We start from the raw sequence: 27,712 nt of genomic DNA on the forward strand, positions 1-27,712 counted from the left end.
CTTTGTAAATTAATTATTTGCCTAACTATATTGGAAATATTTTTTCTATCTATTTTACCCAGTTTCATTTTTACACTGAACTGTTCCTTTAATAAGCTTGAGGTTCATGGGCTGAGAATACTGAGAAGAGTAGCAGATATATCAGAAGCAACTCAACCCAAGCTGTGGCCCCATCATACAAACAGGGGCCAAAACAAACAAATATAAGCCCTGAGAGCAGCGTCCAAGCCACAGAGAAATAAACAGCAACTGTAGTGTATAGGATGTACATAATCAGGCAGGGAAATGACTGGCTGTCTATCAGGCACTCAGCTATGCACAATGTTTGCAGCACTAATATACCTTGTATTATTCAGCTACACATTCAGTAGGAGCGAGACACTTGCGATTGGCTTGTACAACCCGCGGGCACGCCATGTTCATCTTATGCTACACAACAATAAGGGACAAAAATGGTCAGATCAGGGCCGCAATGTGACAGCCCCCGAGCCGATAAACTACAGCTCCCATCATCTGACCAACATCTTCTGCATCACTTGCACCATCAAGTAGGAGCTTTATGTCTTAAAAATCTCATTCTCGTCTTTCTCATGAATATGGCTGCTGGCCAACCAATTAGCGACACAGAAATGTTATATTATCAACTACTGTATATTATTGGCAAGTTTTTGTAAAGTACAGGTCTGGGATTGTTATCCAGGAACCCATACAGGAAGCCCATCTCTTATAGACTCTAAATTAAATCGTTCAGATTTTTAAAAATGTTTTCCTTTTTCTCTGTGATAATTAAACAGTACAGGTATGGGACCTTTTATTTAGAATGCTCAGGAACAAGGATTTTCCAGTCAAGGAATCTTTCCATAATTTGTATCTTTATAGCTTAAGGATGAAGACACACAGAGCTACTAGTAGCAGCTACTTGCCATGGCTACTAAAATAGACAATGCTGATCATTTACTGATAACTGTCTCTACGTGTGTTTTAGCAGAGGCAATTCTCAGTATTGTCTATGGCAGGGGATTTTATGGCGTTTAGTAGCCATGGAAATGTAGCTGCTACTAGTAGCTCTGTGTGTCTCCACCCTAAGGGTGAAGACACACGGAGCTATTTAGTAGCAGCTACTTGTCACATTAATTTTTTTTAAGCATACTTACCCCCATATGTATGCACTAAGTTTGCCCAGGAGCAGTAACCCATAGCAACCAATAAGATGTTTGCTTTTAAAAAGGTGACTGGTAAATGCTACCTGTTAATTGGTTGCTATGGGTTACTGCTCATGGACACAATTAGTGCCTTTTATCACATCAAAAAAATACAGTAAGATCCCCTATCCAGAAAACCCCAGGTTACGAGCATTCTGAATAACAGGTCCCATACCTGTACCAAGGCATTCCTCTGCACTGTACAGTAGGGAGGTGTATATATAAAATATAAAGATGACATTAAAAAAATACAACTGATAACTGAAGAAATAGTAAAGGGGGCTCTGCCCAATAGAACTTACAATCTAAAAGGAAAAGTGGGTGTAAGACACAGGCTAAGGGAATCACTGGAGTAGCAGGAAATACTGTTTCTTTCAAGGACAACACAAACTAAACCTTCACCAAAATGACTGTAAGGCACTATAAGAAACCCTCTAGTTTGGAAGACCCTTTAAAGGGGTTGTTAACCTTTTAATATGACACAGACAATTGAACTCAACCGGTTTTCATTTCCTTTTTTTTTTGTGTTTTTATTCCAGTTATTTCATTGTTTGTTTAGCAGCTATCTGGTTGCTAGGGTCTTGTTTACCTTAGCAACAAGGCAGTGGTTTGAATGAAAGACAGGACTATGAACTCTCAGGCCTGAATAGATAAAGGAATACAAAGTAACAATAACAGTGACCCCCCCCCATTTAAAAGCTGGGAAGATGTAGCAGAGGAAGGCAAAAGCTATAAAAAAATAAATAAATGAGGACCAATTGCAAAGTTACTAGGAATAGGCTTTCTGTATTGAAATCCCTTTTTACTTTCCCTTTTTTCTCTGCTGTAATCACTAATGAGAGTGTGCTGTAGTGACGTGTATGGGTTAGGATCGGGTGTGGGTTGAGTTTTTCCTGACCCGCACATCACTAGTGGATGGACCTCACTTTTTGATCATGAGATTATAAAGAGCCAGGGGTGGCCAGACTTTGTCCATCAGCAATCTACCGTTGACTCCTCCCCCAAGATGCAGCGTACGTACACATCCGCGCCGCACTTCCGCATCTCCTGGCTTCGTTGTGGTCCACTATAAATCCACGGGAAATCGACTAGTGGACCGCGATCAACGTCTTGGGATACCCTGCTCAAGGGACTTTGAGTGGGTGCCAAAAATCTGATTTGCAGTTAAGCAGCAACAGAGGAAAGCTGGCCATACACTGTAAGATCCACTCATTTGGCGAGGTCGCCAAGCGAGCAGATCTTCTCTGAATATGTCCACCTATGTGTGGGCGATATCGGGCTAATTCAGTCGTTTGGCCCTAAAGCCAAACTATCGAATTAAATAGAAAAGCAGGTATAGGCACTGTCGGTTTGGGGACTGCATCAATGAGCTAATGTGGTCCCCGGTCTGATGGAAAAAATCGGACCTGCCCGATCAAGCTCTGACTGATTTCAGGCCAGATGTCTGTTGGGGAGTCCCATTGTTTCTGCCAATACAGAGGCAGCCATTATATGGTCATGGAAGACCTTGGTAATTTATAATATCCTTATATTTTACAAAAGGGGGTACATTGTTCTCTATAGAATTCTTTACTGTCTGGTGAGCAGCTAACTTGCTGTTCAGACAAAGTAAATTTGAAGCTTTAGTTAGTATAGCTAATAGTTAGTATAGCAAATAGTGTAGCAAATAGTACTATGAAGATTTTTTGATTCATCCAGATCATGGTACATCTAGTATAAGTAAATCTACAGCAACTGGACTTGCTAAGTAATTATTGACGACGTTTCACTACTCATCCGAGCAGCTTCTTCAGTTCAACTGACTGGTATGGGAAGTTCTCAGCATATGTACTCTTCCGCTAATCCAATCACAATGGCACATTGTGGATTAGTGGAAGAGTTCATATGCTGAACTGAAGAAGCTGCTCGGATGAGTAGTGAAACGTTGTCAGTGATTATTTAGCAAATCTTTGCCTTTTTCAAAAGGGTTCTGATATTTCCACACACAAGAGCCCAATGCTATTACCCTACAATAGTGCTTCCATCTTTTTCTATGCTTCGGGCTAATAATCGGATATTCCAGGGCCGAATTATATTAGATTTGTGATGTCATAAAAAGAAGTCAATGGAGCCTGTGTGAAGACTGAGGGCAACAAAAATATCTAGGAGGGCCTCCAGTTGCACAGCCCTGCCCTACAAGAAGCAATAATTACAGGCATGGGATCTGTTATCTGGAAACCTGTTATCCGAATTACAAGAAGGCGTCTCCCATAGACTCTATTTTAATTAAAAAAATGTAATTTTTACAAATTATATATCTGTATTATCTGTAATAATACAACAGTACCTTGTACTTGATCCCAACTAAGACATAATTACCCCTTATTGGGGGCAGAACAGTCCTATTGGGTTTATTTAATGGTTAAATGATTCCCTTTTCTCAGTAATAATAAAACAGTACCTGTACTTGATCCCAACTAAGATATAATTAATCCTCATTGGGGGCAGAACAGCCCTATTGGGTTTATTTAATGGTTAAATGATTCCATTTTCTCTGTAATAATAAAACAGTACCTGTAATTGATCCCAACTAAGATATAATTACCCCTTATTGGGGGCAGAACAGCCCTATTGGGTTTATTTAATGGTTAAATGATTCCCTTTTCTCTGTAATAATAAAACAGTACCTGTACTTGATCCCAACTAAGATATAATTACCCCTTATTGGGGCAGAACAGCCCTATTGGGTTTATTTAATGGTTAAATGATTCCCTTTTCTCTGTAATAATAAAACAGTACCTGTACTTGATCCCAACTAAGATAGAATTACCCCTTATTGGGGGCAGAACAGCCCTATTGGGTTTATTTAATGGTTAAATGATTCCCTTTTCTCTGTAATAATAAAACAGTACCTGTACTTGATCCCAACTAAGATATAATTACCTCTTATTGGGGCAGAACAGCCCTATTGGGTTTATTTAATATTGAAATTATTTTTAACAGACTTAAGTTATGTAGATCCAAATTACGGAAAGATCCCTTATCCAGAAAACCCCAGGTCCTGAGCATTCTGGATTACAGGTCCCATACCTGTACAGAAAAGAAGGAAATCATTTTTAAAAATTTACGTTTTTGCTTATAGTGGGGTCTATTGGAGATGGCCTTCTTGTAATTCGGAGCTTTCTGGATAATAGGTTTCCAGATAAAAACTTATGCCAATATCAATGGTCATGGCATTAATCTAGTGAGACTGCTGCTACTAGGGTGATACTTTACCCCCAGCAGTCACAGGGTGTTTTCATTCCCTATATGCCCCTATTACCCCTTTAATTTAACTTGGGAGGAGATCTGACATTGCCTTTATTTTATGGTAAATTTGGCTCCATTAACCTCCTTTGATCTGCAGTTCTTCAGGATTGTATTTTAACAAAGCTATCTGGTTGCTAGGGTTAAAGATCATAACAACACCAATAATTACAAATTATTTCAACTTAAAGAAAACCCTAATGCACCAACACAATATGGGGGTAACATAAAACATCAGAAAAAAAAAAAAAAAAAAAAAAGAGTAGGGGTCATGGAAACCATAATGCACCCTGTACAAAAGCATATACGCATATAGATAGCCTTAGTTTGAATTTCAATAATGGTTGCTGGGGGACACAGAACTTAGTAACCAATTATCAGTTAATATTCTAGACCTGGGTTGAGTTTGAACAGAATAGTGCCTACAAGATACCAAGATTTTACTTTTGGGTTAACATTCCCTTTAACCACAACTCCTAAGATTTTGTGGTTCACCTTTGAGTTAACTTCTAGTTTGACGTAGAGAGTAATATTCTGGAACAATTTGCAATTGGTCTTCATTTTTTATTGTTTGTAGTTTTTCAGTTATTTTAATTTTTGTTCAGCAGCTCTGCAGTTTGGATTTTGAGTGGCTATCTGGTTGCTAGCGTCCAAATGACCTTAGCGACCAGGGAGCAGTTTGAAAGAAAGGAAGGCAAATGAATAGGAGAGGGCCTGAATACAAAAACAAGTTATGCAAAGTAACAAAAAATAAAACTGTAGCCTCACTGAGCAATAGTTTTTTTGGTTGCTGGGGTCAGTGACCCCCATTTGAAAGCTGCAAAGAGTTAGAAGAAAAAGGCAAATAGATCAAAACTATAAGAAATAAATAATGAAGACCAAGTGAAAAGTTGCTTAGAATAGGCAGTTCTATAACATACTAAAAGTTAATTCAAAGGTGAACCACCCCTTTAACACACAGGGGCTGCTGATGGCTAACGAAGTTGCGGTTCAAAAACATTTTAGGTACCCAAAGATTATACCTTCCAATTAACAGATATTAACCCCTCAAACAGCTTTAATTATAACACGCCACTCTAAGAATTCCTACACACCAGGCCCGGACTGGCAATCTGTGGGTTCAGGCAAATGCCAGAGGGGCTGCTGTAAGATGCCATAGACACTAACTATTTATTGGGCCTGTGGGGGGCTGTTTGGGCCTCTGTGTAGTTAAAACGCCAGGGCCTACTTAGAATCCCTAATTAGTCGCATTACCCATTGGCAGAAAAGTCGCCACGACTTTTTAAAAAGTCGGTTGTGGTGACTTTCCCGTTATACTATATAAATCACTGCAACTTATTGCGTGTGGTTTTTCACTGAGCTTATTAGTCACAGAGTCTTATGAAAAAGTTGTGAAGACACACGTGGCGAATAGTCGCCGCGTGTGTCTTCGCCCTTAAGCTTCAGAATATGTGGGTGCTATACATAGATTAATAACTAACCAGCCCCTAAGGGAAAGACACACGAGGTGATAAGTAGCTGCGAAACCCGCAGTGGATTATGCAGCAACCTATGGCGGGAAAGTTGCCGCAAAGACACACGGAGCTACTAGTAGCAGCTACTTTTCGTGGCTACTAAAATAGACAATGCTGATCATTTACTGATAATTGTCTCTACGTGTGTTTTAGCAGAGGCAATTCTCAGTATTGTCTATGGTAGGGTATTCTATGGAGTTTAGTAGCTGTGACAAGTAGCTGCTACTAAGTAGCTTCATGTGTCTTCACCCTTACAGAGATTATACATCACTCCCATCAGCCCCTATGGGCAATTTTGTCAGAAATCAGTGACAGGGATCCCAAGTAGGAGCCCGGCTGTGTGTATCATTTCCTAGATGCAGAGGTTATGCAAAAGCAGGCTCGTTACGGCTTCCTGATGAGGGTCGGAATACTTCAGAACATGCAAACCTTTAACGAGCCCGAAATGAATCACTTTCAATTAGCCCAGAATCAAGATTGTGATTTACTAGAACATGGAAGCCAAAAACTCCCTCTGCTGCCAGATTTTATTTTTAGTAAAAATCCTCACAAAACACAAGGGGAAAAAAAGCACAACACAACAAGGGGGAGGTAGTAGTTCAGCAAGTTCTATAACATGATAACAAAAAGGTCACATACAATAACTCAGGGAAGCCGGGGCTGCTCCACATGTTATTAGTGACGACTCCCTGCAGCCCACAGACCCAGCTTATGAGAGAGCGCTGACGTTTCTGTTAAATTTGTTGCAGAGGGTTCCCAAGAGCATATATAGGGCCAAACTGACAGATAGCAGGAGTACTGCAGTCCTGATATCCCTACTCCAGACCATATCTTGTGAGGGTGCCCACCCAGCAATCCATTATAACTCTGGTGAAGCTTTCAGTGTGACAGCCCAGCTCCAAACAGGTAAATACACACACAGCCCTTTCTCCGTCACTGTAAGTCCCCCCAGCGCACACTCTGTGCATGATTATTTACCCCTGTTGCAGATCACATTGCTGCTGGGCTCCTATACAGACCCTCACTGTCAGTCTCTCCCACTCGGGCTGCAAGTCAAACACCTACCTCCAATGATCAAGGCAATGTAGATAACCCAGATCTATACTATACTATAACCCAGATCTATACTTACACACTCACCACAGGGGCTACACATTATATGACCCTTATTCTGTAATAGGCCGACAGTTTGTCTGCCTCACTCTTCATTTCCACTGGGCTGCTGATCTGCATCATTATTCTCAGAGACTGACTATTTGATCCCTCACTTATACTCCCTGTGCTAATATGAGTCTTTGCTCACCTAGGAGCTTCTCATCAAACCCCCCCCCCCCCCTATAATCTGATGCTTTACTTATCCATGGGCTAATAATCTGACTCCAAGGGCACTCATCCAAGGGCTACTAATCAGCACTAATTCTGGGGCTATTAATCTGATCCCTACGCACCCATCAACTACTGCCTGGATCCCTCACTCACCCATCAACTACTGCCTGGATCCCTCACTCACCCAGCAACTACTGCCTGGATCCCTCACTCACCCAGCAACTACTGCCTGGATCCCTCACTCACCCAGCAACTACTGCCTGGATCCCTCACTCACCCAGCAACTACTGCCTGGATCCCTCACTCACCCAGCAACTACTGCCTGGATCCCTCACTCACCCAGCAACTACTGCCTGGATCCCTCACTCACCCAGCAACTACTGCCTGGATCCCTCACTCACCCAGCAACTACTGCCTGGATCCCTCACTCACCCAGCAACTACTGCCTGGATCCCTCACTCACCCAGCAACTACTGCCTGGATCCCTCACTCATCCATCAACTACTGCCTGGATCCCTCACTCACCCATCAACTACCGCCTGGATCCCTCATTAACCCAGCAACTACCGCCTGGATCCCTCATTAACCCAGCAACTACTGCCTGGATTCCCCTCTCACCCAGCAACTACTGCCTGGATCCCTCACTCACCCAGCAACTACTGCCTGGATCCCTCACTCACCCAGCAACTACTGCCTGGATCCCTCACTCACCCATCAACTACCGCCTGGGTCCCTCACTCACCCAGCAACTACCTTAATCCCTTACTCACCCAGCAACTACCTTAATCGTTCACTAACCCCCCCAAAAGATGCTAGCTGGATCACTCACCCAGTTGCTACTGCCTTGATCCCTTACTCATCCTGGAGTAACTGTATTGACCCCTCACTCACCCAGGAGCTACTGCATTGGCCCCTCACTCACCCAAGGACTAACTGCATTGGTCCCTTACTCACCCAGGAGCTACTGCCTTGATCCCTTACTCACCCAGGAGCTACTGCCTTGATCCCTTACTCACCCAGGAGCTACTGCCTTGATCCCTTACTCACCCAGGAGCTACTGCCTTGATCCCTTACTTACCCAGGAGCTACTGCCTTGATCCCTTACTCATCCTGGAGTAACTGTATTGATCCCTCACTCACCCAGGAGCTACTGCCTTGATCCCTTACTCACCCAGGAGCTACTGCCTTGATCCCTTACTCATCCTGGAGTAACTGTATTGATCCCTCACTCACCCAGGAGCTACTGCAATGCCCCCTTACTCACCCAGGAGTCACTGCATTGGTCCCTCATTCACTTACCCAGAAGTTACTGCCTTGATCCCTTATGGAGTAACTGCATTGGTCCCTCACTCACCCAGGAGTAACTGCATTGGCCCCTCACTCACTCACCCAGGAGTAACTGCATTGGTCCCTCACTCACTCACCCAGGAGTAACTGCATTGGTCCCTCACTCACTCACCCACCCAGGAGTAACTGCATTGGTCTCTCACTCACTCACCCAGGAGTAACTGTATTGGTCCCTCACTCACTCACCCAGGAGTAACTGCATTGGTCTCTCACTCACTCACCCAGGAGTAACTGCATTGGTCCCTCACTCACTCACCCAGGAGTAACTGCATTGGTCCCTCACTCACTAACCCAGGAGTAACTGCATTGGTCCCTCACTCACTCACTCACTCACTCACCCAGGAGTAACTGCATTGGTCCCTCACTCACTCACCCAGGAGTAACTGCATTGGTCCCTCACTCACTCACCCAGGAGTAACTGCATTGGTCCCTCACTCACTCACTCACCAAGGAGTAACTGCATTGGTCCCTCACTCACTCACTCACCAAGGAGTAACTGCATTGGTCCCTCACTCACTCACTCACCCAGGAGTAACTGCATTGGTCCCTCACTCACTCACCCAGGAGTAACTGCATTGGTCCCTCACTCACTCACCCAGGAGTAACTGCATTAGTCCCTCACTCACTCACCCAGGAGTAACTGCATTGGTCACTCACTCACCCAGGAGTAACTGCATTGGTCCCTCACTCACCCACCCAGGAGTAACTGCATTGGTCCCTCATTCACCCACCCAGGAGTAACTGCATTGGTCCCTCACTCACTCACTCACCCAGGAGTAACTGCATTGGTCCCTCACTCACCCACCCAGGAGTAACTGCATTGGTCCCTCACTCACTCACCCAGGAGTAACTGCATTGGTCCCTCACTCACCCACCCAGGAGTAACTGCATTGGTCCCTCACTCACTCACCCAGGAGTAACTGCATTGGTCCCTCACTCACTCACCCAGGAGTAACTGCATTGGTCCCTCACTCACCCAGGAGTAACTGCATTGGTCCCTCACTCACTCACCCAGGAGTAACTGCATTGGTCCCTCACTCACTCACCCAGGAGTAACTGCATTGGTCCCTCACTCACCCAGGAGTAACTGCATTGGTCCCTCACTCACTCACCCAGGAGTAACTGCATTGGTCCCTCACTCACTCACCCAGGAGTAACTGCATTGGTCCCTCACTCACTCACCCAGGAGTAACTGCATTGGTCCCTCACTCACCCACCCACCCAGGAGTAACTGCATTGGTCCCTCACTCACCCACCCACCCAGGAGTAACTGCATTGGTCCCTCACTCACTCACCCAGGAGTAACTGCATTGGTCCCTCACTTACTCACCCAGGAGTAACTGCATTGGCCCCTCACTCACTCACCCAGGAGTAACTGCATTGGTCCCTCACTCACTCACCCAGGAGTAACTGCATTGGTCCCTCATTCACTCACCCAGGAGTAACTGCATTGGTCCCTCACTCACCCACCCAGGAAGTACCGGTGTGACCCCTCACTCACCCAGGAAGTACCGGTGTGACCCCTCACTCACCCAGGAGTAACTGCATTGGTCCCTCACTCACTCACCCAGGAGTAACTGCATTGGTCCCTCACTCACTCACCCAGGAGTAACTGCATTGGTCCCTCACTCACCCACCCAGGAGTAACTGCATTGGCCCCTCACTCACTCACCCAGGAGTAACTGCATTGGTCCCTCACTCACTCACTCACCCAGGAGTAACTGCATTGGTCCCTCACTCACTCACCCAGGAGTAACTGCATTGGTCCCTCACTCACTCACCCAGGAGTAACTGCATTGGTCCCTCACTCACTCACCCAGGAGTAACTGCATTGGTCCCTCACTCACCCACCCAGGAGTAACTGCATTTGTCCCTCACTCACCCACCCAGGAGTAACTGCATTGGTCCCTCACTCACTCACCCAGGAGTAACTGCATTGGTCCCTCACTCACTCACCCAGGAGTAACTGCATTGGTCCCTCACTCACCCACCCAGGAGTAACTGCATTGGTCCCTCACTCACTCACCCAGGAGTAACTGCATTGGTCCCTCACTCACTCACCCAGGAGCTACTGCATTGGTCCCTCACTCACTCACCCAGGAGTAACTGCATTGGTCCCTCACTCACTCACCCAGGAGTAACTGCATTGGTCCCTCACTCACTCACCCAGGAGTAACTGCATTGGTCCCTCACTCACTCACCCAGGAGTAACTGCATTGGTCCCTCACTCACCCACCCAGGAAGTACCGGTGTGACCCCTCACTCACCCAGGAAGTACCGGTGTGACCCCTCACTCACCCAGGAAGTACCGGTGTGACCCCTCACTCCCCCATACAGGTACAGGCCCATCACCCAGACAGGGATTGCTGCTATTACTCCCTAATGACTCGGGGGGGGGGGGTTTAACCCCTCACTTACCAGTTAGCTGCAGATGTCCCTCCAGGTTAGGGGCCCCAGGACGCACCCCGGGCGGAGCTGCACACAAGGCCATACACCAGCCCCAGGAGCCAAGTGCCCACTCACACCCACACAGGCTGCTCCCTGCGCTCCGTTCCTATTGCTCGGTGCGGCCCAGGCCCGGTAATGGCAGCCTTCTCCCCCCGGCCTCCGCACCCCGACAGCTCGGCCCGTAGCAAGCTGGGAGCCGGAGGGAATGAGGAGCGGGCCCGTCAGTGCATCCAGTCGGGGAATGGGGAGAATCCGTCCCGGAGCCTGTGTCAGCTTCCCTCTCAGCTGCTTCTGCTTCTCTGGCTTCTCAGGAGAAAGATGGGAGTGTGCCAACTGCGCATGTCCCGGGCAGGCCGGGGAGGGGGGACCCACAGTACTCCGCAGCCTGACAGGAACCGGAAACCAGCAGCACCCGGAAGTGAGGACAAGAGGAAGTTCAAGCTTGGGAATTCTGTCACCAAGGGAACTGCAGAAAGGGAGGGAGTGAGGCTGTGGGGAGTCACATGTACGGACTGGAGCTGCAAGAACAGGGGGACTTACGGGAGGGGCCGGTAGGTGTGCGGGTAGGTATGGGGCTGTGCGGGTAGGTGAGGGGCTGTGCGGGTAGGTGAGGGGCTGTGCGGGTAGGTGAGGGGCTGTGCGGGTAGGTGAGGGGCTGTGCGGGTAGGTGAGGGGCTGTGCGGGTAGGTATGGGGCTGTGCGGGTAGGTGAGGGGCTGTGCGGGTAGGTGAGGGGCTGTGCGGGTAGGTATGGGGCTGTGCGGGTAGGTATGGGGCTGTGCGGGTAGGTGAGGGGCTGTGCGGGTAGGTGAGGGCTGTGCGGGTAGGTATGGGGCTGTGCGGGTAGGTATGGGGCTGTGCGGGTAGGTGAGGGGCTGTGCGGGTAGGTATGGGGCTGTGCGGGTAGGTGAGGGGCTGTGCGGGTAGGTGAGGGGCTGTGCGGGTAGGTGAGGGGCTGTGCGGGTAGGTATGGGGCTGTGCGGGTAGGTGAGGGGCTGTGCGGGTAGGTATGGGGCTGTGCGGGTAGGTATGGGGGCTGTGCGGGTAGGTGAGGGGCTGTGCGGGTAGGTATGGGGCTGTGCGGGTAGGTGAGGGGCTGTGGCGGGTAGGTGAGGGGCTGTGCGGGTAGGTGAGGGGCTGTGCGGGTAGGTGAGGGGCTGTGCGGGTAGGTGAGGGGCTGTGGCGGGTAGGTATGGGGCTGTGCGGGTAGGTGAGGGGCTGTGCGGGTAGGTGAGGGGCTGTGCGGGTAGGTATGGGGCTGTGCGGGTAGGTATGGGGCTGTGCGGGTAGGTGAGGGGCTGTGCGGGTAGGTGAGGGGCTGTGCGGGTAGGTATGGGGCTGTGCGGGTAGGTATGGGGCTGTGCGGGTAGGTGAGGGGCTGTGCGGGTAGGTATGGGGCTGTGCGGGTAGGTGAGGGGCTGTGCGGGTAGGTGAGGGGCTGTGCGGGTAGGTGAGGGGCTGTGCGGGTAGGTGAGGGGCTGTGCGGGTAGGTGAGGGGCTGTGCGGGTAGGTATGGGGCTGTGCGGGTAGGTATGGGGCTGTGCGGGTAGGTGAGGGGCTGTGCGGGTAGGTGTGCGGGTAGGTGAGGGGCTGTGCGGGTAGGTATGGGGCTGTGCGGGTAGGTATGGGGCTGTGCGGGTAGGTATGGGGCTGTGCGGGTAGGTGAGGGGCTGTGCGGGTAGGTGAGGGGCTGTGCGGGTAGGTATGGGGCTGTGCGGGTAGGTGAGGGGCTGTGCGGGTAGGTATGGGGGCTGTGCGGGTAGGTGAGGGGCTGTGCGGGTAGGTATGGGGCTGTGCGGGTAGGTGAGGGGCTGTGCGGGTAGGTATGGGGCTGTGCGGGTAGGTGAGGGGCTGTGCGGGTAGGTATGGGGGCTGTGCGGGTAGGTGAGGGGCTGTGCGGGTAGGTATGGGGCTGTGCGGGTAGGTATGGGGCTGTGCGGGTAGGTGAGGGGCTGTGCGGGTAGGTGAGGGGCTGTGCGGGTAGGTGAGGGGCTGTGCGGGTAGGTGAGGGGCTGTGCGGGTAGGTGAGGGGCTGTGCGGGTAGGTGAGGGGCTGTGCGGGTAGGTGAGGGGCTGTGCGGGTAGGTGAGGGGCTGTGCGGGTAGGTGAGGGGCTGTGCGGGTAGGTATGGGGCTGTGCGGGTAGGTATGGGGCTGTGCGGGTAGGTGAGGGGCTGTGCGGGTAGGTATGGGGCTGTGCGGGTAGGTGAGGGGCTGTGCGGGTAGGTGAGGGCCTGTGCGGGTAGGTGAGGGGCTGTGCGGGTAGGTATGGGGCTGTGCGGGTAGGTGAGGGGCTGTGCGGGTAGGTGAGGGGCTGTGCGGGTAGGTATGGGGCTGTGCGGGTAGGTGAGGGGCTGTGCGGGTAGGTATGGGGCTGTGCGGGTAGGTATGGGCCTGTGCGGGTAGGTATGGGGCTGTGCGGGTAGGTGAGGGGCTGTGCGGGTAGGTGAGGGGCTGTGCGGGTAGGTGAGGGGCTGTGCGGGGTAGGTGAGGGGCTGTGCGGGTAGGTATGGGGCTGTGCGGGTAGGTATGGGGCTGTGCGGGTAGGTATGGGGCTGTGCGGGTAGGTGAGGGGCTGTGCGGGTAGGTGAGGGGCTGTGCGGGTAGGTGAGGGGCTGTGCGGGTAGGTGAGGGGCTGTGCGGGTAGGTGAGGGGCTGTGCGGGTAGGTGAGGGGCTGTGCGGGTAGGTGAGGGGCTGTGCGGGTAGGTGAGGGGCTGTGCGGGTAGGTGCGGGTAGGTGAGGGGCTGTGCGGGTAGGTGAGCGGGTAGGTGAGGGGCTGTGCGGGTAGGTATGGGGCTGTGCGGGTAGGTATGGGGCTGTGCGGGTAGGTATGGGGCTGTGCGGGTAGGTATGGGGCTGTGCGGGTAGGTATGGGGCTGTGCGGGTAGGTGAGGGGCTGTGCGGGTAGGTATGGGGCTGTGCGGGTAGGTGAGGGGCTGTGCGGGTAGGTGAGGGGCTGTGCGGGTAGGTATGGGGCTGTGCGGGTAGGTATGGGGCTGTGCGGGTAGGTGAGGGGCTGTGCGGGTAGGTGAGGGGCTGTGCGGGTAGGTGAGGGGCTGTGCGGGTAGGTGAGGGGCTGTGCGGGTAGGTGAGGGGCTGTGCGGGTAGGTGAGGGGCTGTGCGGGTAGGTGAGGGGCTGTGCGGGTAGGTGAGGGGCTGTGCGGGTAGGTGAGGGGCTGTGCGGGTAGGTATGGGGGCTGTGCGGGTAGGTATGGGGGCTGTGCGGGTAGGTATGGGGGCTGTGCGGGTAGGTATGGGGGGTGTGCGGGTAGGTATGGGGGGTGTGCGGGTAGGTATGGGGGGTGTGCGGGTAGGTATGGGGGGTGTGCGGGTAGGTATGGGGGGTGTGCGGGTAGGTGATGGGGTATGCGGGTAGGTGAGGGGGTATGCGAGTAGGTAAGGGGGTATACGGGTAGGTGAGGGGGTATGCGAGTAGGTAAGGGGGTATACGGGTACACATTGGGCAGAGGAGAGCAGGTAGGCACAGAGACAAGGGTATGGCTATGTAGCCTAGCATTCCAATGTTCTTTGGCAAGTAGGGCAAGCAAGTGAAAAAAGGCAATGTACCCCATTTACCCCAGGGGGTGAAATATAACTACATGTAAAAAAGGGTTATTATATTGTATATGGATTTATAGCTATTTACAAGGATGCCCATTACCCAGCCTGCAGCCCTGCTGTTTACAGTTCCTCCCATCAGCTGTCAGTGAATACTAGGAGATGAAGTACAGCAGAAACTATAGGGCCACAGATGGGAAATCCCTATTTCAGTGATATTTTCTTAGCTTATTGGTAAAAACCCAGAACTCAAGCGTTGTCTGGCACCAGTCCAGTCTCTGCCCTGCCTGTTCCACTCAGCGGCTGTACTATTCAAATCTTTGCTTCCCCTTTAATTCAGATGCATGCTGCGCTCGTATCCTTGCAGCAGGCATTTGCACAGATTACTGTACAAAATGTTGCATATTTTACATTAGTTTCATTAATAATAATCAATAATATTTTTCTTTTTTGTTTCTTGAAAGCAAATAAGCCTACAATTCCATGAGCAAACGGAAGTCTAAGGATCTCTGTCTCCCAGTAGGAGAATGCATCTCAAGGGTAACTCTGTTTCTAACATGCATTTTCTTATATATGTTGTATATATGATGATTGTATATATATATATATATATATATATATATATATATATATATATATATATATATATATATGTGTATATGTATATGTATATGTGAGTATGGCAGTGGTTTAGGCTGGGAGTGTAACTATCGGGGAGCAGGCACCCTTATAGTTAAAGCTGACACCCCATACTGCTGTAATTGTAAGATTTCTCTGTTCATCAGTTGCTTTCCTATATCTGTAGGTTCATGCAATACTAAGGCAAAGGCTTTTCCAGCATCATGGCAAACCGTTTGGAGTGGATTCTCAGCACAAGTAAGCCCTATGCAATCCAGCTGCAAAACAGTTCTTCTCTTTCTGTACTATTTGAAATCCTGGCAGGGGAGGAGGGACTAAAACACTGATGTTACAGATTGTAACAACTTCTCCACAGCTAACAGACAGCAGGCAGGAACTACATAACCCACAATGCATTGCACTGTGATGTTCCTTTCCTTATTGACATCACATGTGCAGAGAATTGTGGGATTGGGAGGATGCAGGCTGAGGACAGGTGACTACTGTCACATTTTATTTGAGTCTCAAAGTAGTCAGCCAGATCAGCAGGGGAACAGGGGGTGGGGCTTAGGGAACTGTTCCAAACCCTATTATTACAAGGCTGCATATTTTTTAAAAATTTATGTATATTGCAAAGTTACTTGAAATTATGTTTACTTCAAGTTGTGTGGGTGGAGTTCCCCTTTAATTCATTTTGAGCCTAGCTAGATTTCCAGCTAATGTTTGTTGCCTGCCTGATCACCTCAGGGCACAGTTCTGTCTCTTGTCCCCCATTTATTTTGGTGCAATGTCCTCCGTGTATTTTAGCTGCATCATCTGAATGCTCCCATACACTTGTAATTTCAGGCATTTGGTTGAACTCCTGAAAAGAACCGTGGTTCATGGTGAAAGTAACTCGGCACTGATTATTGGCCCTAGGGGATCGGGGAAGAGTATGGTAAGGTTTCATTGTTTTCCTAACTTGCTACAGTACATTTATATTCCTGCAGGTAAATCTTTGGTCCAACAGTTTGTGTACAGAAATGGTTTATTTTTTAAATATTAGGCAAGATAATTTACCATTCCGATGAAAATTTCAGCAGTTGGTGCAGCCTGCAGACTACACCGGGGCTGGTTAAAATATTGCTGACGTTGTGTGGAATACACCTCCTGTACTGAAACCTGGTTTTCAAAAGAGCAAACAGATGTTTTTATGTTTAATGTTTGATGTGGGGCTAGACATATTCTTAGTTTCCCAGGTGCCCTCAGCCATGTGACTTAAACTTAAGCCTCTCTTTACTGCTGTCCTGCTGTCGGAGTGATGTAACAATAGGCAGCTAACAAGATAACAGCTCCCTGACACCTGTATTGCTAACAATGCTCACATGTCCCACCTAATGGTAGATATGAGAATAGCACTCATCAGTAAAACACCCAAGTCCAGCCGTGACTCCTGCAGAAGAAACAATAGCTTATTCGAAAGCAGTTACATTGTGAATCGCTGGCTCTTTCTGAAAGCACAGATGGTGCCTACACACCTATATTACAACTAATAAAACTAAAATTTATTGGCCAAGAATAAAATTTCAAATTTGAATTGGTAGAATGAATCATTTGCAGTGTACACAGTGTAATTTAGTTATAAAAAATACACGATAAACAATCATGACAAAATCCCTTTAAATAGAAAAATAAACATTAAAACTGAAATTCTTTATGTTGCATTGATAATACCACTGCGCCATATCTTTCCAGGTAATTACCCTTCTGGCTTATGGGTGGGGAGTGCAGAAGGATTTCCAACAGTTCAACAGTTTCAACAGTTGCTTTTGTCTGTATGAGGCAGTCTCCTCAACCTTATTTATTTGTTTGTAGAACAACAGTTCAATCTAAATTCATTTTTAACAATAACATTTTTCATAATGAATGATTATAACAAACTGCTTTTTTTATTTTCCAGTTGCTAAAAGGAGCTTTAGAAGAGATTCTGGCAATGAAGCAGGTGAAAGAGAATGCGCTGCAAGTTCGTCTAAATGGTTCGTTCTAACGAGAAAGAATTTTATGGCTGTTTTGGATTCTGCTGCACAGGCCTGTTGGTTATCTGGGCATTACAGAAGAACTTTAAGGGTGAAGACACACGGAGCTACTAGTAGCAGCTACTTTGAAAGGCTACTAAACACCAGAAAATCCCCTGCCATAGACAATACTGAGAATTGCCTCTGCTAAAACACACATAAAGACAATTATCAGTAAATGATCAGCTTTGTCTATTTTAGTAGCCACGGCAAGTAGCTGCTACTAGTAGATCCGTGTGTCTTCACCCTAAAGGAGAAGGAAGGGCTAAATCATTGAGGGTGCCAAATATTAGGAACCCCCAGTGATTGCAATCGCTTACCTGATAACCTGACCAGTGCTCATGTTCGGAGAAAACGGCTCTGGCCGGAGTTAATGTAGATGAGCGATCCTCTTCCTTTCACCCCATTGTGCATTCGGGAAGAAGGAAGAGGATCGCTTTGTCACATACACCCCGGGCCGGTGCTGGTTTCTCCTAACAGGAGCAGCGGCCGGGGGTTTCAGGTAAGCGATTACACTCAATGGGGGATGCCTAACATTTTGGCACCCTTGAGTGATCCTAACTTTCCTTCTCCTTTAATGTCAAATTTTTATTTTTGTTTATGGTTGTCTTTAGGGTTAGTAACAATACACAGGGTGTGGGGGTCTAGTGCTAAAAAATCATGTGCTCTAATAGAACTAGACTGCCAGGGAGCAAGAGCAGTCGCAAAGATGACTTTGAACTGGCCAAATAAGTTGTTCCTTCTTTCATATATACACTGATATTTAGGCCTTGACACACTGGTATACACAACTATAAAGCAGCAGTTTACAGTATCCCCTCTGGAGTTTGCCAGTCTAGGCACTGAGGCCATGCTGCTACCTCAAATGCAGCGTTTTCCATCTTTGCTTCACCCCATCTTAAAGCAGCTGTATGACCCATTTCACTAAAAGAACCGTGATTTGCTAGTATCTGCCTATGTGCGCAATTTTGGAAATAAAATGTGGTATAGGGGATTTTTTTTTCTTTTGTGCCATTGTGTGTTAAAAGTAATACGTGGCTGGGACAGCTTTTAAACGTAAAAGATATTTGTTAAAGGGGAACTCCACCCAAACACAACTTTTTTGAAACGTTATTTCAGGCAACTTTGCAATATACACCAGTTAAAATACATGCAGCCTTTTCATGATTCTGAGACTAGAAAAAATGTAATGGTGGTAGACTGTCCTCAGCCTGCATTCTCCAAATCCCACAATGCCCTGCACACGTGATGTCAATAAGGAAAGAAACATCACGGTGCAATGCATTGTGGGTTATGTAGTTCCTGCATGCTGTCAGTAAGCTGTAGGGCCCTTTAACAAATAGCTGAAGATAGGATTATTCTGACATGGTTATATTTTTAAATAATATTCTTGTATAGGTGTATATATCGCTGCATTGCAATATTATGAGCCTTATTAATTGTTTAATTATTTTCTCCCCCCTCCCCCTTCTATTTTTTTTTAAGGCCTGTTACAAACTACTGATAAGATTGCCCTCAAGGAAATTACAAGGCAGCTGCATTTAGAAAATGTTGTTGGGGACAGAGTCTTTGTAAGTACAGGGCTTTTAGAATTGTACTAAAACTAAAAAAAATCACGAAAACCCCTAAAACTACAAATTCAATAAAGATTGTTACAGTTTGCCCAATGACTTCTACATGACTTTGTCAGCTTTTAGATGGCTAAGTTATGTGTTTTTTTGGTTTTTACGCTCATAATTCGTGAAAACAAGCAAAATACAAATGTTAGTTAAAGGGTTTGTTCATCTTTTAGTATAATATAGAGAGTAATATTCTGAGACAATTTGCAGTTGGTCTTTATTTTTTATTATTTGTGTGTTTTTAATTATTTCAATTTTGTTCAGCAACTCAGCAATTTTAGCTGGTATTTGGTTGCTAGGGTTCAAATAACCCTAGCAACCAGGCAGTGGTTTGAATGAGAGTCTGGTATATAAATAGGACCTGAATATAAAAATAAGTAATAAAAAGTAACAATAACATTTTAGCCTCACAGAGCAATAGTTTTTTGGCTGCAGAGATCAGTGACCCCTTGAAAGAGTCAAATAATTCAAAAACTATAAAAAAAAAAAACAACAAAAATGAAGACCAACTAAAAAGTTGCTTAGAATTGGCCATTCTACAACATATTAAAAGTTAACCGCCCCTTTAATGGGCCCCATAATACTAAAGTATTTAGAAATCATGATGTGTACCCAGTGTACTCAATAGGATAAACCTCCAGTCACTTATACATCTCTTTCTATCAACCTCCTAAAAGTATATGTTTCTTTCACAGGGAAGTTTTGCCGAAAACTTGGCTTTCCTCCTAGAAGCATTGAAAACAGGTAAGTACATAACACACGCCCTACTGCAGTGCCTGTATCCCTGGGACAATAATACCGAAACCACAGTTCAGGGATATTCAGCCCATAATCCGCCATCTGATGGTAAAATAGAACCCCTATTGTCTCTCCAGCAGCTGCAGGCTTTCCTGCTACTTGAATAGACAGTAGTATATAGGGGGCTATATATGGGGGTATGGAGGTTGTCACAGGGAACAAATATGTAACATTTAGTCTGTCTTCAAATATTGAACAAAAATAACGATTTAAATAAAATTATCCTTAGAAGTCTGTACCTTGGGACACATTTTTTGGCCCTGTTGAAAATGGCCTCAGACTAACCCCTTTATTCTCATTTCAGGTGATCGGAAAAGTAGCTGCCCGGTGCTGTTCCTTTTGGACGAGTTTGACCTATTTGCCCACCACAAGAACCAGACTCTGCTATATAATCTGTTTGACATTGCTCAGTCGGCCCAAACGCCTGTCGCAGTTATTGGACTTACGTGCCGACTGGTGAGTTTTCTGCCTTCCTTTCTAATCCATTGTTAACTACCACTAGGGAGTATAGATTTTTATGTTTTATCATTTGATTATTGTAAGCATATATTCTTTTATATATAAAATACTGAGCTGAAAAGATTAGGGCCCCAGCAAAGTGTCAGGGCTGTAGAAGTATACAGTATGCATATCTTCTTGTTCAGTTAAATGGATGGAAGGGTGGAGGTGCTGCTCCACTGGTTTATATTATATTTTATATGTATATAATATACAGTTTGGTCATTTCCCTGTGGGACCAAACTGTAAATGATATCCTTATAAACAGTGCTTATTGATGTCATCAGTTATAATAAGAGCTTAGTGATGTAATTTCTGTCACATGACACACTAAAACTTATATATATATATTAGAATAAATAAAGTACCCCCTGTTGTAAAGTATGAGGATATTAGAAGTTACCTCGGATATTCCATGACCTGTATAAAAGCCCTCTGCCTTCGGCCTTGTGCTTTTATATGGTCGTGGAACTTTTGGTGACTTATAATATCCCTATATTTTACAACAGGGGATACTTTATTCACTATATAAACAGCAATAAGGTAACAAACCAGGCTTGCACATTAAACCGTGTCCTGTTTGCAAAAGCTTACAGTCAAAAGGGAGGGGGAACAACAATCACCATTTTATCCACATGAATTCATCCATAAAATTCATTTACTTTAATAAAATAAAAATACATCAGGTGGACTCCCAGGAACATTGTAATCGTTTCCCAAAATGTAAACTTATTATCAGATCCGCTCATGAAAAATGGGTCTAATATTCTTCTAGTGAGACATTGTACTTTTGTGACCTTGCCCAGAAGGTCCCCTGTGGCCAGAGCAAGATTAGTTTAAGTCATATGGGGACATATATTGTGGCCCAGGGCAGAAGTGCACTAAGGAACACTATGGGGTGCAAGAGTTTGCCCTCCCCTGCCCCTCATAAATAAAGCACTGCCAAACACAGACAGCCCTGTATTTATGGAGGTGGGTGTGGTGTCTGGGCTCAAAACCAGATTACAGAGACCCTTGATTCATTTATAGACAGGGTGTAAAGTGTAAACAAAGCACATTTGGTTCCTTCTAAAACTGCATGTATTCATGTGCATTTATTGGGCCATCAGAGCTCCCATGTGACTTCTCATAGCCTTATGGTTAAACGGCCAGTACCACTAGGAAATAAAAGTGTGCCAAAATGTATTCTTTTATTGTTGGCATGTATGTAGGGCCAACATATTCTGCAGCACTGTGACACAATGAAGCATACTGATGGCACACAAAGACTGACTGAAAGTGGAGGCAAAGGGCTTACCTTCACATATGATGTCATTAAATGTCTGGTCAAATTGCTGATTTGATTTATTGGATGTTACTGGTCCTTGAACAGAAGTGTTGGGAGCATTACTGCTATTGAATTAGCTCAGTTAGAGACTGGATACCAGTTCTTTGGGACATATTTGGTTTGTATGTGTGCAGAGGTAAGGATAGGGAAAAGAAATTTGAAATTGAATTAGCTCAGACATCTGTTCTGTTTCTCTTTTAAGGCAGCTATATGGGCTGCTAAAAGCTGGTGACTGTCTGAGTCAGCACTTTATCTGCCACGTATTTGGGGACCTCAGAAGGGTCTACCCAATCGATATCTGGCTGAAAAGCCACCATATACCAATCGGGCAGGCTTAAAAATCCCATCGGGATGAGGAGTGCACTGGGCATTGATGTGCTCCTTGCTCCGACAGCCCGTAGCCGACCTCACCAGATGGATCTTTCAGTGTATGGCCAGCTTCATTGTGACCAAGCATACTTGTCTTTGTGTTGCAGGATGTTATGGAACTTCTAGAAAAGAGAGTGAAATCTCGATTCTCCCATAGACAGATCCATCTGCTCAATTCCTTCAGCTTCATCCAGTATCTGGAAATATTTCAGGAGAAACTCTTTCTTCCTGCGTCTTTCCCGGACTCGCAGTTTGCAGAGAAATGGAACGAGAGCATTAAGGTACAGTAGGAAATCATCCTCTCAGCCCACTTTTTGTCCCATAATGACCCTATTTATTATAATACCATTTTTGGCCATGTCTTGTATTAATACTGTATTGCGACTTTCATATCGAATGTATAGTTGTGAGTGGGTCCCTAAGTGCAGGTAAGTGACAGCAGCCCAGAGTAAGTGTAATCAGCAGAAGATATGGAGCTACTGGGAGAATTGACTTTTACTGCTAAAGGGCTATGGTCACCTTGGGCTGGTACAGAAGCCCAAAATATAACGTGCTACATTTCTAGCCTACTTCTTTGTTAAGCTTTGGTTCTCCTTTAAATCAAGTACAGAAATCGCCAGTGGCAGTACTGCTGCATTAGGGTATTATGCCGGTGTATATATAAAATTGTAGAGGAGCAAGTGTTGTCAGCATTGTCCTATATCCCCTGCCTGGTTATACCTGTAGTTATTATCTACGGTGCAGCCAGAATGACCATCCCCTTTGCAGATTCCCAGGGGTGAACAGGAATGCCCCCCCCCCTCCAGTGACTTGCCTTTGTGGTCCTATGGCCCAGTGTATGACTTCTGTCAAGTTAAAAGTGGCCAACAGCTTCTCTGTTATTTTGCACATGTAAATTCCTCTTGCGGGCCACAATGGTAATATAAAGAAGATATTGGCTATCCAGATGACACAATTTGTAATTCTTTCTTTTATAGAGTCTTGTGGAAAGCAAGATGGTGGAAGATATTCTTCAAAAACAGTACAGTGCGAGCAAAGATGTTCGCTCCCTCCATATGCTCCTGGTTTGTACTTTATTTTGTTTTTCTACCATTACACTCTCACCGCTCCTGGCTCTGGAAGCGCCGTGGCTCCTGGCTCTGAAAGTGCCGCAGCACTTGCCAAAATAACCATCTTCAAACTGGCGCAGGAGCCAATTGGAAACAAGCACATGTGGCGTCTAAAAGTGACCTCACTGCTAGGCGCCATGTGTAGTTGCTTCCAACAATAAACCGCTCCCACAGGGGTCTGTCATGAATGGCTTTAGTGCCACTGTTTTCTGAGGGGAACTGTAACTATAACAAAGTACATATACTTGACAACACCTATTTCCCTCTAAATGCTGAGTTTTTAAGACCTTGTCTCTATTACCAGCTGCTGGCTGTCTGCCGGGTCAGTGTTTCTCACCCCCATATAACTGCCGCAGACTTCTTGGAAGTCTTTCGCCTCCGAAACCAGGACTCAAAAGCAAATATAATGCACGGTGAGTCTATTGGGTCTCTCTCCATCAGTGCTACACATGTATAATGATAGGAAATTCCATTTCTCGGTACCCATTTGACTGCTTCTCTTTCTGTCGGGCAACACTAGCAGAATGAATTCCCTTTATCTGATAGAGAGTAACCAGAAGTGCTGAGCTTGGAAACAATAGGAAAGTATCAGAATCTGAACCTCTAATGGGAAAGGGAAAAGCATCTCTTGAAGCAAAGTGAAAACTGCCATTATAGTAAAAGTGGGTAATTAAAGGGCAAATATACCTTAATTTTTATCGCCCCTATTGGTTTTCCTAACTGAAATTAAATGTTGAATATGTATTCATGTTTCGTTTGCAGCAGACAGTCTATAAGGGCTGATGAAGTGAATAAGGCTTTTGAAGGCCTGCGGGTTCAGCCTTGCTTATACAGCCATTGTCCCACTGCAGGCTGCTTATTACCCCACATGGGGTGTTTATAATCCCACTGCAATAATCTACAATGTTGGTGGTCAAGGGGGCATGGGCAGCCAAACAGGGCTTTGTCAGTCTTTATACCAGGAACAACTCTTAAAGAGGTAGTTTACCTTTAAGTTAAGGTTTAGTATGTTATAGAATGGCCAATTCTAAGCAACTTTTCACTTGGTCTTCATTATTTTTACTTATTTGCCTTCTTCTTCAAACTCTTTGCAATTTTTAAACGGGGGTCCATGCAGTTATAGGCATCCCCCTGTATTAAGCACAGGTCCTATTGATTGCTTCATGGGCTAGTGATCAAATCATGGGGAGGGGGCTCATCAAGACTTAATTCCCCCTTTATGGGGTATATACAAGACACTGCTTTGTAACCACTGAAATCTGTTCTGTTTGCAGGTCTGTCTGTCCTAGAGCTCTGCCTGATCATCGCCATGAAGCACTTACAGGACATTTACGACGGGGAACCTTTTAATTTCCAGATGGTGCACAATGGTAATTTGGGATTCAAAGGGGTTGTTTAGTATGCAGAGTATGCAGAGGCACTGAATAGGAAGATAAGTATTAAAAAATGACAACAACAATAACATTGTAGCCTCACAGAGCAATAGTTTATGGGCTACTGGGGTCAGTGACCCCCATTTGGAAGCCTAAAAGAAGTAGGCAAATTATACAAAAAAAAGATAAATAATGAAGACCAATTGAAAAGTTCCTGAGAATTTCCCGTTTTATAACACACTAAAAGTTAACCTGATGGTGAACTCTAAATATGTCCCTCTATGCAACTCGCTCACAAAGCCACTCTGCCCCTGTTGGTTTCTTTGCAAATATTAACCTATTCAGTGCCAGGCTCCTTTTGGTTTTGCAGTGTGTTACCAGTACAAACCAAATGCTGTTCTGATGTACGTTGAGTGATCTCAGTTCTTACCTGGGTCGAGGGGCCGGAAGAGGGTTTTTCACTGTGTCCTTCCCCAGGGGATACACCTTGCATTGCCCCCCATATGTAAGTCCAGCCGCCTCTGGGCCACATCACTCACAGGATTGCGGGGGGGGGGGGGGGTGTCAGGTTAATAACATGTTTCTCTGAGTCTTTTACCATCATTACTATTTTATTACTATGAATGATTATTATTAATGTTATGACTGTATTATCATTATTTTGACAGAATTCCAGAAGTTTATTCAGAGGAAAGCTCACTCTGTCTATAACTTTGAAAAGCCCGTAGTAATGAAGGTAAGATATGGATATATCAAATATAGCCAATATTAACCCATTCCATGCCATGGCTGGCTTGTTGGGCTCTGCACTCATTTAGTATCCTAATAGGAACATTGCTCCTCTTTGTGCTTCCAAACATTTTAGAGATGAGGGGAATATACTGACAGTTTACAAACCCCCTCTATAGCATTGTCAGTCCCTGGTGAGTTTACCCCCCCCGGCACATCACCTGCATTTGCCCAGTACTGAGCAGCCAATGGGAGGTTATAACATCTCATGCGTTTGGCTGCTGTATATGTAACATGTATAGAGCAGCTCTATGTGCTGAGTGGGACCCACACAGTAGTTAAGGACTCTATGGATCAGGATTCAAATCTTGGAATTCATTATTCTTCATGGTGGTGTCTGGGATTCCTTTTAATAGAGACCTTCTGGCAACAACAGCAGTAAATCATTAAACGAGCCACAGACACGGGGAAAACATACAGATTCCATGCAGATAGTGCCTAGAATCAAACTCCATATCCTAACTGACTGCGCTGATACATAGTAAAGGGGAAGAGCTTAGTATATCCCAATGTTTAACTTCTATAACAACAGAGGCCACTTAGACTCCTACTGGTTTCGTAGTGCACTGCACCCTCTGCTGGGCATTTGGATTACTACATCTTTATTAGCCCATGGGAAAAAAAAATCTCTCTCGGTTTCTCTCACTATATATATATATATATATATATAATAGTGTTGGAATAAAAACAAAGAGGGGAAATAGATGGAAGAATAGATGCTGGCAATAAAAGAGACTAGGAGAATAAAGAGGTTGGGGGAGGAAAGGAGGAAAAATAGTTTGGAGAGTGGGCGTATGGTCTAATATATATACATATATACATACAAAAATCAACCGAAGAAGGATCCGCACTCCCAGGACTTGCGTACAAAAAGTAGAATCTTTATTGAGCAACAAATATATATATATATATATATATATATATATAATCTCCATAAAAATACCATACTCTGCTGCACTATCTGCCTCACCACATAGGGGGCAGTGTTCCCGGTACCATTATGTTTGTTATAAAGGCATTGAGTAATTAATAGACAGTATTTTCTTTAACAGGAAGCAGAGATATCCTTCCTTATTATTAGTATTTGCTTGTAAACAGGCACTCACGTCAAAGATAGAATAGCGATGCCTGGGTGCAGTCCCAATGGGTTTAGGAAAAATAGCAAGTAAAGATGTCCCGCACTCACAGGTCTTAAGTGAAATAAAGGTGTTTATTCAATCCACATCTAACGTTTCGGCTGCCTCCGCAGCCTTTCTCGCAGCCTTTTCTCTTTGAGAAAGGCTGCGGAGGCAGCCGAAACGTTAGATGTGGATTGAATAAACACCTTTATTTCACTTAAGACCTGTGAGTGCGGGACATCTTTACTTGCTATTCTTCCTTATTATTACTAATCTATTTACCCAAACCCGATTGTTTCCCTTTAAACTGTGCCTTATTGGATTGTCTGTGCTTCTCCCTTCCAGGCGTTTGAGCACTTGCACCAGCTGGAGCTGATAAAGCCAATGGAAGGGCTGTCGATGCGCACACAGAAAGAGTACCGACTCATGAAGCTCCTACTGGATAACACTCAGGTTATAGAAGCGCTGCAGAAATACCCCAACTGCCCTACGGATGTGAAGCAGTGGGCAATGTCCTCTCTCAGCTGAGGTGGGGGGTCCGGGGAAATTTTATACTGAAATGGTCAATACGCAATCTATTTTTGTACTTTCTAATAAAATATTAGCCAAACACAGCTTTTTGAAAAGGAAACATAATTTCAAGCAACTTTGCAATATACATCAATTAAAAATATTCAGCCTTTTCATGATATTTAATGTAATAATATGGTTTGGAACAGTTCCCTAAGCCCCGCCCCCTGTTCCCCTGCTGATTGGCTGGCTACTTTGGGACTCAAATAAAATGTAACAGTAGTCGCCTGTTCTCAGCCTGCCTTCAGCCTGCATCCTCCCAATCCCACAATTCCCTGCACACGTGATGTCAATAAGTAAAGGAACATCCCAGTGCAATGCATTGTGGGTTATGTAGTTCCTGCATGCTGTCTGTAAGCTGTGGAGAAGTTGTTACAATTTGTAACATCAGTGTTTTAGTCCCTCCTCCCCTGCCAGGATTTCAAATGATGCAGTAAAAAAGGATCTGTTTTGCAGCTGGATTTCAGCATATAAAATGGTATTTATTCATCAGTTTTTCCAGGCATCAAGGGCCACCTGTTTTACTGAGGTGGGGGGTGGGGGGGGTGGGGGATGGGGGGGGGGGCCTCAGCCTAAAGGGCAAGTTCTGGGGGTACACTCAGAAAAAGCCCAGCTTTAAGGTCAGTTAGTGTGAGAATTGGGTTGTGTAACCTTAGTATGAGCTGAGGGGGGAGGGGGGTGGTATTTACTTAGCTAGTGGGGGGCTAGAACACTTTCAGGTACATCAGAATAGGAATATTTATTCATTGAATGTGGTGAATTTGCAGGGGGGCAGTATTCAATGGCAGCTGG

General features: G+C 45.8%; 2 protein-coding genes across 4 annotated transcripts in view; one reads left to right on the top strand and one right to left on the bottom strand.

The window, feature by feature from the left end:
* mbd5 (methyl-CpG binding domain protein 5) overlaps positions 1 to 11,178 on the bottom strand; it is a 50,118-nt gene extending 38,940 nt beyond the window's left edge. The window contains exon 1 of the mRNA XM_031893605.1: positions 11,093 to 11,178. The gene's annotated coding sequence lies outside the window, so the exon portion shown is untranslated. The remainder of the gene's footprint in view (positions 1 to 11,092) is intronic.
* Positions 11,179 to 11,561: 383 nt separating this feature from the next.
* On the top strand, positions 11,562 to 26,965 carry orc4 (origin recognition complex subunit 4). Of its 3 annotated transcripts, none has more exons than XM_012970290.2 (14): positions 11,562 to 11,685; positions 15,143 to 15,218; positions 15,484 to 15,554; positions 16,143 to 16,233; positions 17,236 to 17,311; positions 18,836 to 18,921; positions 19,665 to 19,713; positions 20,072 to 20,223; positions 22,069 to 22,242; positions 22,939 to 23,025; positions 23,375 to 23,483; positions 24,345 to 24,440; positions 25,112 to 25,179; positions 26,696 to 26,964. In XM_012970290.2, the coding sequence occupies exons 2-14, from the start codon at positions 15,162 to 15,164 to the stop codon at positions 26,876 to 26,878; spliced, it is 1,299 nt and encodes a 432-aa protein (XP_012825744.2). In that variant the 5' UTR covers positions 11,562 to 11,685; positions 15,143 to 15,161; the 3' UTR covers positions 26,879 to 26,964.
* Positions 26,966 to 27,712: the final 747 nt, after the last annotated feature.

The sequence above is a fragment of the Xenopus tropicalis genome, chromosome 9 (genome assembly GCF_000004195.4).
Source record: "Xenopus tropicalis strain Nigerian chromosome 9, UCB_Xtro_10.0, whole genome shotgun sequence".
NCBI classification, from domain to species: Eukaryota; Metazoa; Chordata; class Amphibia; order Anura; family Pipidae; genus Xenopus; species Xenopus tropicalis.

Bases quoted from the DNA above. Each gene is read 5' to 3' on its own strand.
- orc4 (XM_012970290.2), top strand. From the start codon at position 15,162: ATGAGCAAACGGAAGTCTAAGGATCTCTGTCTCCCAGTAGGAGAATGC. The intron at 16,234-17,235 runs GTAAGGTTTCAT...TTTATTTTCCAG, and splicing joins GGGGATCGGGGAAGAGTATG to TTGCTAAAAGGAGCTTTAGA. The intron at 25,180-26,695 runs GTAAGATATGGA...TCTCCCTTCCAG, and splicing joins AAAAGCCCGTAGTAATGAAG to GCGTTTGAGCACTTGCACCA.